General features: G+C 36.1%; 1 protein-coding gene across 1 annotated transcript; it reads left to right on the top strand.

The window, feature by feature from the left end:
- On the top strand, window positions 1-1,702 carry LOC121313628 (homeobox protein Hox-A1-like). Its single transcript, XM_041246359.1, has 2 exons — window positions 1-603; window positions 951-1,702. The coding sequence occupies exons 1-2, from the start codon at window positions 9-11 to the stop codon at window positions 1,301-1,303; spliced, it is 948 nt and encodes a 315-aa protein (XP_041102293.1). The 5' UTR covers window positions 1-8; the 3' UTR covers window positions 1,304-1,702.
- The last annotated feature ends 10,515 nt before the right edge of the window (window positions 1,703-12,217 follow it).

Genomic DNA, 12,217 nt, shown 5'->3' with positions numbered 1-12,217 from the left:
ATGCGAGCATGAGCTCCTTTTTAGATTACCCTTTCATCAACGGAGACACCGGGTGCTCACCCAGGGCTTACCACCTAGACCATGGAATTACAACTTTTCAGTCATGTGCTGTCACAGCTAATAACTGTAGCCGAGATGATCGCGTTATCGTAGGCAGGGATACCCAAGGTGGCCCATCTCATCATCAGCCTGGAGCTTACCAGCACCATAACAGTCTGGGGATCTCTTACGCCAGCCACTCCAGCTGTGGCACAGGTTATGGTACGCAGAATTTCTGCACAGGTTACAGCCACTATTCACTGAGCCAGGATGCGGATTCCACTGCAGGATATCACCAGTGTGCCCCTACTGTTTACACTGGGAATATTTCGTCTTCCGTGGTTCAGCATCACCAAGGTTACAGCGGAGCAGCATTGGGTCCAATTCAGTATCCCTATCCACCTTGTGGACACGAGCAACAGAGTATGACACTGTCAGCCTGCAATAACCCCTTATCCCCTCTGCATGCCAGTCACCAGGAAACCTGCTGCACTCTATCAGAGACTTCAGCCCCAGCCCAGACATTTGACTGGATGAAAGTTAAAAGGAATCCGCCCAAAACTGGTGAGTTTCACGGTGGGTTCGTTTACAGTAAACAGGTAAAATATGGAAGAAATAAAAGGTAGGTTCTACATTAAGAGCGTATCATATGACAAACTTTTGAACTTACATTTCTGGAAAGTTCTTTAAGCATCTGGCTAAGATTATGCTATTAAAATAGATTGGCAATAAAAAATAGATTAGCCTTCCAATTCTAAATATGGTGCATTTCATTTAAATTCTGTTGACTTTAGGTCATTTAAATTCTGTTGACCTTACATGTCTACATTTCCATTCCATGTGGATCCATTGCAATAATCATATGCGAATCAATGAGCTAAATATGATTCCACATGTTTTAATTTTCTCAGGAAAAGTTGGAGAATATGGTTTCGCTGGACAACCTAACACAGTAAGAACAAATTTTACAACCAAGCAACTCACCGAGCTGGAAAAGGAGTTTCACTTCAACAAGTACCTGACAAGAGCCAGGAGAGTGGAAATAGCAGCTGCCTTGCAGCTGAACGAGACTCAGGTAAAGATCTGGTTCCAGAACCGGAGAATGAAGCAAAAGAAACGAGAAAAAGAGGGGTTAATACCGGCTTCTTCCAAAACACCAGAAATCGACGAAAAGGCAGAAGAGTCATCAGAGAAATCTATTTCAACAGCTTCAACCCCTTCTCCAGCTTCGTCCTCCGCAGAAACTCCATCTACCTCGAGTTAGGACGTCACAGACACAATATATAACACGGGCTGTTACACATTGCCAGTGTTGGCTGCGATTTAAGATGTTCCATGTTAGCGTTAATCATTGCCACTGGAAATAGTAACGTGATTTGCATTCCTCTATATTTATTTAGTAACTTTATTTAAAGACCAATGAACAAAGGGTTTATTCAAAATAAAACGAATGCATTTCTATTTTAGAACAGATCTAGTTTGTAATTTTTGTTTTATGGCTGCATGGTTTAAATCTAAATCGGCAAAAAAAAAAAAAAAAAAAAAAAACGATTTCGCACTGCAGCCAAATTATTTGCAATCCCAGATTCATAGGCCTATGACTGCTAGAACTGTCCACTGACGGCAAATGTAAACATTAATGCACTATATGAGCGTTTAAATAATATTCTTGGCATCCGTAGACAATTATGTATATATATTATATATATATATATATATATATATATATATATATATATATATATATATATATATATATATATATATATATATATATATATATATATACGAGAGCTGCTCTTGCAGTGATTGTATATATTTTGACCAAAGTTTGATCTTTTTAGAATTTTTAAAGAAAGACAACCAGATAATAAGGTAAAAACAAAGAAGACATCTACGGGTGATGTATCAGATTGATGTATTTTATATAATAAACTGATTATTGTAATGTGTGCGATCAGTTAAAGAAAAAATCTATACCTCATGGAGCAGAAAAGTTCAGAATACGAAAGGAAATTAAACTAAATTGTACTGAGTAACGCTGGGTTCTTGAAATGCCGTGTACCGAACTACAATCATTGTCAATCTGCAACCTGCAAATTACACAATCTTTAAATACCTCCCAATTGTAGGATGTTATTTAAAAACAATATGCGGGATGTTACGAAAACATATTGTAGCAAAATTAATGTACATGTGATTTGTATGATGACGTTTGCATGACGCGCAGAGCTTTGATGTACCTCACAGAAACACTGAGTTTTATCAGTCGTAATTTCTTCAATAATATTTCTGTGCAATCATTTCAACAGTTCTAAAAGATTCTTAATGTATCTGGAACCAGAACAAAGTTTACGGGTCTTTAATTGTATGCATTAAAACATTCTTTCTTCTAAAACATGATTATTGTCTCGTCCTAATCTTGATTTAAACAATGCAACCTCCTCTCTCTCTCTCTCTCTCTCTCTCTCTCTCTCTCTCTCTCTCTCTCTCTCTCTCTCTCTCTCTCTCTCTCTCTCTCTCTCTCCCCCTCTCTGCCCTCTATATTTCCCTTAATTTATTTATTGTATTTTATTATTTTATTTATTATCTCATGCAATGTGTTAAACGTTAGGAATCCTTTTTGATAAAGCTTAATTGCTACAGTGATTCTATACAGTTAGTTGGCTTCCCATTGTTAACAACAAAGTAAAATAATTCCTACGTAACATTCCAGTTCCAGGGGTTGACCTTTTTACCCCATTCAGGCTGATGACGTGCATGTAAACACTACAGTCTCCAGAACTATCCATTCTCATGAAGTATAGTCTTGCCTCGGGAACATAGCACCAACAGGTAACTAACCTTTTTAATAGAACTAAGCTACATGTGACAATTTAACTTAAGAAACCTCCTTTTTTATTCTCACAAAGAACCATACCACAATAGCACTATAATGTCTTTATTAATCTCTAATTTATATGTCCAGGGTTTTAAAAAAAATCAATCAATCAATCAATCAATCTATCTATCTATCTATCTATCTATCTATCTATCTATCTATCTATCTATCTATCTATCTATCTATCTATACACACACACAAACACATACATACACGACCAATTGAAATGGCTGAGGACGGTGACAAATTAGGTTATATTAGAGGACCCAATGGAAGTGTAACTATTGAAAATGCAAATGCTTTGGTTTAACTGTGCGTTATTTCCCCTCGAATGTGCTTTTTTTTGCGGGGGGGGGGTTGTTAAGATGGCGTTCCCCCTGGGGCAATCTGATCAATATTTACTCGGCCTGAAAGGGTTGCTGAAAAGCCAGCTAACACCAAGATGCATGTGCTCGACCATTGTTTAATCTGTGGTTCACAGAAAGTTCAAGCCAAAACCAGTTCGGAGATGGCTAGCCTTAACTGCAACTTGCCATTGTAGAGAGATAACTTCTGGAAATTGAGGAAATATTTGTTTATGTCCAGAAACATTGGCAGTCCAACATGTCCCATGAGTCCTATAGGCTAGAGTCTGATGTAACTTTACATTATAGTCTACTATAAATGACATTATTATTATTATTATTATTATTATTATTATTATTATTATTATTATTATTATTATTATTATTATTATTATTATTATTATTATTAGTAGTAGTAGTAGTAGTAATTGTAGTATGAAGGAGCACCAACTATTAATCAGATATTTTAAATTGTCAATACAAAATATGGCATGTTTTTTCCAATATAGGTTAAAGTTCATACACTCACCACATAAATTAATATTTACAGACTAATTATTGCAATTCTGTTATGACTAATCAAATTTATTGTTCGTCTTATCTATATATTTGTTTATAAACCCTTGTTATAATATAATTATAATGATACCAGATCATGGGGTGGCACAAGATCAAAAATAACACAGGCAAACGAATACATTAACAAATACATAAATAAGTATCTTACCACTCTTGAAAAAATAATTGAAAATAGGGTAGCATGATTGCTGGCTGTTATCCAAAGCGAGGATTTAATCAAATATCCTTGAGTGAACTTGGAAAGGCAGCTCCATAGGCAGCACAGCTATGGCTAAAAGTTTTGCATCACCTAGAATTTTCGGATTCAGACAGAATTAAAAAAAACAATTATTAACATAGTTTAGATCTTAGATTAACATCATGCAATCAAAGAAACCACAAAATGATATTGCAAAATTCTACCAGAAGCCATAACAGGAGTATAGTATTTCATGCTAGTTTTTTTTTTTTTTTTTTTTTGCATTTTTGTAATTTTTGTGTTAAACTATAAAGCGGTATGTAATCCAATATGTTAACGTAACATTTTGAACAGTTTTCATTAGACTTTATGAAGCAAAATTAGTTAATTTTATAGGGTTATGCAAAACTTTTGGACATAGTTGTATCTCTCAGCTGACGATTAGAATTAGTGATAAAGAGGGCCATATTTCCAGTGTCGCATATTTAAGGTTAATACATAAATCGTGTACGTCATTTTGATAAAACATGATTATCTTTCTATGTGTTCCAGCCACAGAGAGATTAGAATCAGATGAACAATCATGTGCCTTCCAAGGCATTGAGGATATGAAAGAAGGTTGTCATTTTGATTGGTTTAAATACACGGTTTAAATAAGGACTCCCACATTTGTGGAGAAAACAAGACGTCAGAGATATTCACAAAACGTTCCTGCCGCGTGAAGTTCCTCAAGATGAAACACACTGTTAATGTTAAACGTATTCAAATAAACAACGAATTGAAGAGCCCCTACGTGCATCTCTGTTGATCCCTGCTAGTTCTGAGGCTTTTTGTTTAATTGTATTGTGTTTACACAATTACTATTTCATTATAATTATAGAAACTATGGTAATTGTCTCGGGATGAAGTTTCTTTAAAATAAGGGAAAACTTACCAAAATTAAATGATTAGACAAAATAATACATTTCAAATATCTACATGTTTTTTTCATGAATTGGGTATTGATACTTTCTGTTTTTACAAAGTCCGAAGCAAGTCATCTGCTACAAGGCAGGGAGATTTTGTGTAAGGAAAAGAAAAAGTATGTAACTGAGAACTTCTATGAAAAGTGAAAAATAAAATATCATTAAAAAGTTGCGTTATAGAAATTGAATATAGTTTACTTTTTATATATTATTAAATTATATGAACCTTCCCTTTTATAAAAACTGCTTGTTAACTTTTTATATGAAATGCATGTTTTATTAATGGAAGTATTTTGGCCGGAAGCCAGTCCATACTTTCAAAAAGTATTTCATTTTTTAAACGGGTCCCTAAGGTGATACCACTTTCCAGGACAAAGTAAATCATATTTTTAAACGGGGTCCCTAATCTATAACTATCTATCTATCTATCTATCTATCTATCTATCTATCTATCTATCTATCTATCTATCTATATATATATATATATATATATATATATATATATATATATATTATATTATATATATATATATATATTAATAAGACTAAATATGAATTTAGTTCGGTATTATTATTATTATTATTATTATTATTATTATTATTATTATTATTATTATTATTATTATTATTATTATAATAATAATAATAATAATAATAATAATAATAATAATAATAATAATAATAATCTACCACCATCCTTTTATCAATTATTTCAAACAATATAAACGAGCGACTTCATATTTTTATACAACAGACACAATATGTTGTTTTTCATTTTAAATACATTATCGTTAAGATTTATTAAAGTGCAACAATTTTAAATATTTCCATTTAAACTGTGGAAACATTACTGGAGGGTATGACGCAATACATGCGTGTATAGCATAGATTAAATGTAGTAGATATACAAGTTATTCTTTGATTTAATTAGGGTACATCTATACACAGAGACACGTTTTATGTAAGTACCCATTGCAGAAAGAATTGATTACATGTTGATTCAAATCAAGTGGATTAAAATTAAACGTGCTATATTGAAAAACAATGAAAACAAGCTTTTAATATGAGCTTAACTTTGGATCTAGTTTAATTCATAGATCATTATCAGAAGACGAGATACCCTTCTGTATTTGTCAGCACCTCGCACTTACACTGCTTTTAGAGAGGAGGCATACAGGGGTCAGGTTGTGCCCAATACAGTGCTCAACCTGTTGACCCTGTGCAAAACGTGGTGAAATAAGACACTGATATTTCCGACGATGGCAGCAGATGTTTGCATTCCACACGTGTTTTTCATTAGCAAATACAGTGCAAAGTGGAAAGCATACATCCTCTCTCCAGACTTTGCTTTTCCTCAACCCTGCAACAAAGTGACAGCGGAACGCAGAGTACACTGTAATATACGCGTTCTACGTCACATTTCACTTCACCATTCCAAAGATGCGTGCATCGTCACCTACAGACCAGTACTTTAGAACGCCGCTTGTATACAACACTTGTGACATTTAGAGACGATCCATAAACAGAGGGTGCTGAATTAATCAGGTTCTCACCATGCATAATTGCAAAACACAGGAAGTCTGCACAAGAGTAGCTTCCAACGGTGGTCTTAAACGATATTACCCATGCAATATAGTCTACAATACGTCATATTGTATTTAAATTAGTACACTCAAGTAACTAAACATTAAACAACTAATCAAGTAATTAAACATCAAGTGATTTTTCTTATTGTGCAGAAAAAAGAAAAAAAAATCAGCTGACAATTCTTAAGAGTCAGATTTATTTCAAGTTCTTCGCAATTTTCTATAAAGTGCTGTATAGGAATAGAATAAAATCTCATCAAAATTATTGATATGTCAAATACTTAAACTTTTTAAATGAGGCAGGACTGTTTCTTAAATAGAACGTCCCGGTCCAAAAAATAATGCTATTAATATTAAATGTATCTGTAAAATGTATTCAAATAATAAGTATTAATAGTGGTGTTATCATTTCTTATTTCAAAATGCTGCACATTTAAGTTATAGATACATGAAAAAAAGGAAGCTGTAGAAATGACCTTTGCATTTTTCCAGATATTGTATGGCACAATGACATTTCTAAATCATACGTTTTTGAAATGAATACAACTCATCTTTATTAACACCTCCAAGTAAAAAGCAGCAGGGAAATGAAGACCACTCTCTTACAGATCCAATCAATGCCTTCTTCTTCTTCTTCTTCTTCTTCTTCTTCTTCTTCTTCTTCTTCTTCTTCTTCTTCTTCTTCTTCTTCTTCTTCTTCTGTATGGGGGGGAGAAGATTATTACAGTTTCTAACGATGAGGGCTCAGGAACTAGGGGTCACTTTTAAACCTAACACCTGGATATCCTTTAATGATACATTATATAATGGTTAGTTAATTAGTTAATAATAGTAACCTACTTATAATATATGTATAATTTCACAATGATATTCCATATATAAAATATCATTTAATTTACCAAACATTAAAGCAACATCTATAACAGTGAATTTAAACAAGTGTATGCCCATGACAATAATATTATCGACTTGGAGTAGGGATTGATGTATTTTCTAGATTACCTTTTTTTATTAGGTTACTATGTATTAACAACATTTGTAAAACAATTATTTGTTAACAGGTAATAAAGTAATTAAAATCACATTTAGAATACACAACAAATAAAAGCTGTCAGCTGAATCACCAATGACAAAGCTAGTTGGGTTATAAATGTTGTGTTTTGTAACTGCATTGTAGGAAGGAAATAACAAAAGTAATTATATGATAACTGTCCAGCTCAACCATAAGACAGGAAAAACAATTCTCTCTCTGGTTAGTTTAACATACCCAGCACTGAGGAACAAAGAACATTTCTGAAAATACAAATATGGAAAACTGATAGAAGAGATGCAACAGACTGAATGCATCTGAAGTTCATTATCACTATGGTTACCAAGTCACAGCATTTTTTTGCTTGTTCCAGCATTCCTGGGAAACAGGCTGGACTTAGTCCTCATATGAGGCTTTTGAAGTCTACAAGTCATAATTTGATGCATAGCTGCTTGCCAACCTGTAATGTGGTTTCTCTGTAGTAAATGCTGGCAAACGCTAATTTGGGGTCTCAAGTGATATACTAAAAGCAAGCAAGATCTTCATGACCTAGAATTGACCGTTCGCTAGTATGGTTGTGAAATTAGCAGGAGCCACTGAAAATAAATATTTATTTGTGCCCTTTTACTTTTTGTTGTTGTCGCTGCTTAGATACTTAAAGCAATGTCTTACATACCTTTCAAACAAGCCTATAATACGGGTGAGTGGAGCAGTAATTCTACAGATACATCAGCTATAGTAGGAATGCACCAGTTTGAAAGCACAGTATCCATAACTACTGGAGGGCTGATTATATTCACCATGTTAGAATGTGTATTATTTGCATTAACAAATGCTAACCTATTTACACTACCTACATTATCCGTGATCATTATGTTTTGACATCACAGCTGTGAATGAAGGTGATGAAAATCCTGTGGTTTCTACACATATTGATCATGCGTCATGTAGGCATTGTAAATTGGGTTTAAGAAACAAATATGCATTTCCGCAAGCGCTAACTTGCTACCAACACATTTTTAACATGATAATATGGAAAAATATAATTTCTTCTATGATCATTACTAATGTATTGCATGCTATACAAAAGTGAATAGGTAAGAAAAACCAAATGGACTTAAAATGAGTTTGTCATTATTGCTTTAAGATTGTGTAAACAGGAACCAGTCGCATATAATTGCTGAGTTCTTGATACATAAGTACGTGTGTTCCACTGTCACTTGAAGTAACATATTTCAGTGAAACCTGCTATTTGCTAAAACTTGTTACTTGCAACATTTTCCGGCATAGTGTTAGATGTTCAGTACAAGACAAGTAAAATATTTTCTTATCCACTTACTTAAATTGAACAGCTTTTTCTTTTTTGTTTAAGCTTGTGATGGTGTATACCCTGCCCCTGTGCATATTATGTTTTGTATTTTGTGTTTGTTGTATTATTCTTTAAAAACGTATTGTTTAAATTCATACAAACTATGATGTTGTGTTGTTGTTGTCTTTGCAGCATGGACAGGATTAACCTCCCCATCCATGCTAACCATGTGCAGATTGTGACCATCTACAGAGTGACTGATTAATTTATTATCAATTTGGAAATGGTAACATGTATATAAACTCGCAGCTTTGGCTGATCGGGCTAGAGTGTGTTCAGGTGAAGAACAGGATAGATGTTAGTGAAGCATAACGATTGCTACTCATGCTGGATTTGGACCAGCATGCTACTTGTTGTTTGCTGTATTGTTTGTTTCCTTTGACCATCATGAGTTTTGTTTTGGAAAGTCCTTTGTTTTGTTTAAAACTTGTATTTATTAATAAATGCGCTGCAGCGCTTTTCATAACCCAGTTGGCTGCTGTTGTTGTGAGTTCATTTCCTGGTCTGACATCACCACTAGACAACCTGTCACATATGGTGTCCTGAGTGGGATAAACCACCACCTCCATGAGTCTGTCCAGGGAGTACTGCAGTCTTTTTTTATTTTTATTATTTTTCAAAAGTTTTTTTAGTGAGAAGAGAGTTTTAAAAAAAAAAGTGTTTTTGGAAACAAAGAAAAATAAACTAGAGATGGGAAGAAAGGGCAAGAAGGCAGGGAAACAGCAGCGCAGGGCCTGTCGCCTGTCGACACATCTCACCCAACCCAGCCCTGGCACCACAGCCACAGCCGAAAGGCCGCTGGGATGGCTACTTCCACCTGGTTGGGGCCTCGAATTGGTGCCCTTCCTACGGGGAGGATGAGGACGGATGACTGGAGAGCAGCTGGGAGGCCTACCTCAGCACTCTTGAGGCCTTTAACTGGTGCACTGCCTGCCAAGAGTGGGGCCACTTTGTGGTCAAGTGTTCCCTCCTCCAGGAAGAGGAAGACAAGCAGCACCAGTTCCTAGCATGAGTGAGAGAAGCCCAGATGTCTCCAGCGCAAGAGAGAAAAGCCCCATTGTCTCCAGTATGAGATGGAGAAGACCTGCCGCATCAGTCCCTAAGGATAGAGGGAGACTACCTGCTGCTTTCACCTCCACTGCCAGGGGGAGATTACTTGCTGCTCCCACTTTCACCACCAGGAAACTACCTTTTGCTCCAGCCTCCACCGCAAGAGGGAGACTACCTGCAGCTCCCATCTCCACTGCAAGTAGGAGACTACTTGGAGCTCCCACCTCCGCCACCAGAGGGAGACTACCTGCAGCTCCCACTGCTACCACCAGAGGGAGACTAGCTACAGCTCCCACTTCCACCGCAAGAGGGAAACTACCTGTTGATCCCATCACCTCCCAAGGATCAACTCCTGCCCGAGCCTGCAAAGCTTGCACTGCCTAGGGATGAGGTCCTGCACCGCCTAGGGATGCCGAGCCTGCACCGCTTGAGGAGGTCTGCTTGCCATTGCCTGGGGATGCCTAATCTCCATCGCCCGGAAATGCCTGCCCTGGAGGTTGTTTGCTGCTGACTTCCGGAGATTTGCTGGAGATTTGCTGGAGCTGGAGGAACCAACTTGGGGGCCGTTAATAGCTCAGCAGACAGGATTTTGCTGTCAGCTAGGAGACTGACAGCATTTCCGCTGTCAGCTGGGAGGTTGACAGGATTGCCGGCCATGAGCCTCTGTTTTTGGCCCAGAACTTCTGGGACTTTAAGGGAGAATGGCTGTTAAGGCCGTATGTGCTACGCACAAGAGGGGGATATGTGACGGGGTACGCCCTGCCCCTGTGCATATTATGTTTTGTATTTGTTGTATTGTTATTTAAAAATTTGTTGTTTACATTCATACAAACTACGATGTTGTGTTGTTGTTGTTGTTTTTGCAGCCTGGACAGGGTTAAACTTCCCCATCCATGCTAACTCCCATGCAGAATGGGACCGTTTCCAGATTGATTGATTTGGCTGATCAGGGTAGAGTGTGTTCAGAGTGGAGAACGGGAGAGATGTTAGCGAAACATAACGATTGCTACTCGTGCTGGTTTTGGATCAGCATGATACTTTTTTGTTTGCTGTATGGTCTGTTTCTTTTGGCGATCGCACCTTTTGTTTTGGAAAGTCTTCTGTTTTGTTTAAAACTTTTATTTATTAATAAATGCGCTGCAGTGCTTTTCGTACCCCAATCGGCTGCTGTTGTTGTGAATTAATTTCCTGGTCTGACGTCACCACCTGCCAACCTGTCACAAAGCTCCAACAAATATTTACTTCAGAGTATGCCTTCAAAAAGAAACATTCAGAGTCTTATTTACTCCACAGGATCAAATGGCATTTATTCAGAGGTGCCATTAATAGTAGAAATGCATTTTAATGTATTTGTGTTATCAGTCCAGTAGCCTTAGATTGAGTGTTTATAATAATGTAGGGTGGAATCAATGTTACAGTAGACCCATACATGTCATTAACTACTTCTTTACGTAAGCATTCCTAAATAACTACCAGTACCAAAGCTGCATAGAAATGATTCCACCATGGTAAACCTTAACTGCACTGTGGGAACCCTGATATAAACACTCAAGGACTGCATTCGACTATTCAGATGTTTGCTGACATGTCTTTTTCTTTTGTTGGCTACAAAAACTAGATCTGGAGAGGTAATGTGTGGCAAACACATTTAGCAAATGTGTAAGTACTTGAACACAGCCCCGACCACTGCAGTGTCTTGAATTTGTGGAACTTGATGACATGCCATCTACCATCATCCCACCTAGTATCATATTATAAAACAATTCTTGTTCAAAGTTGAATGGTTTTGGCTCAGATTGAACAAGACTTTAATTTGTATAAAACATCCACCTTGATAGAACCACAATGAGTTCATGGTTCAGAGGGATGAAACCACTTTCTTATACAGATGGGATGTATTTGATCTTCAAAACAAGCCATTGTTACAATGTCATGCTATATTACATTTCCTTCTAAGGAAGTCAAACAAGAAAAATAACTTACATAAGAAATGTCTTTTACATAAATCAACTGGGAGCACATTTCTCATCCTCCAAGATCACACTTATTACCCACTTAATAGCTAGATGGAACCTAATAAAAATTCATCTAAAATGATAAAACAAGTAAAAAGTGTTGGAATAATTTTTGTTCAAGTGACTTTAAGACATTTCTGAAAATTATATATTTTATTAAATACTGTTACTAACGTTTTA

The sequence above is a fragment of the Polyodon spathula genome, chromosome 3 (assembly GCF_017654505.1).
Source record: "Polyodon spathula isolate WHYD16114869_AA chromosome 3, ASM1765450v1, whole genome shotgun sequence".
Lineage (NCBI taxonomy): Eukaryota > Metazoa > Chordata > Actinopteri > Acipenseriformes > Polyodontidae > Polyodon > Polyodon spathula.
The sequence above is the reverse complement of the archived record's forward strand: the minus strand, read 5'-3'. Positions and strand labels throughout refer to the sequence as shown.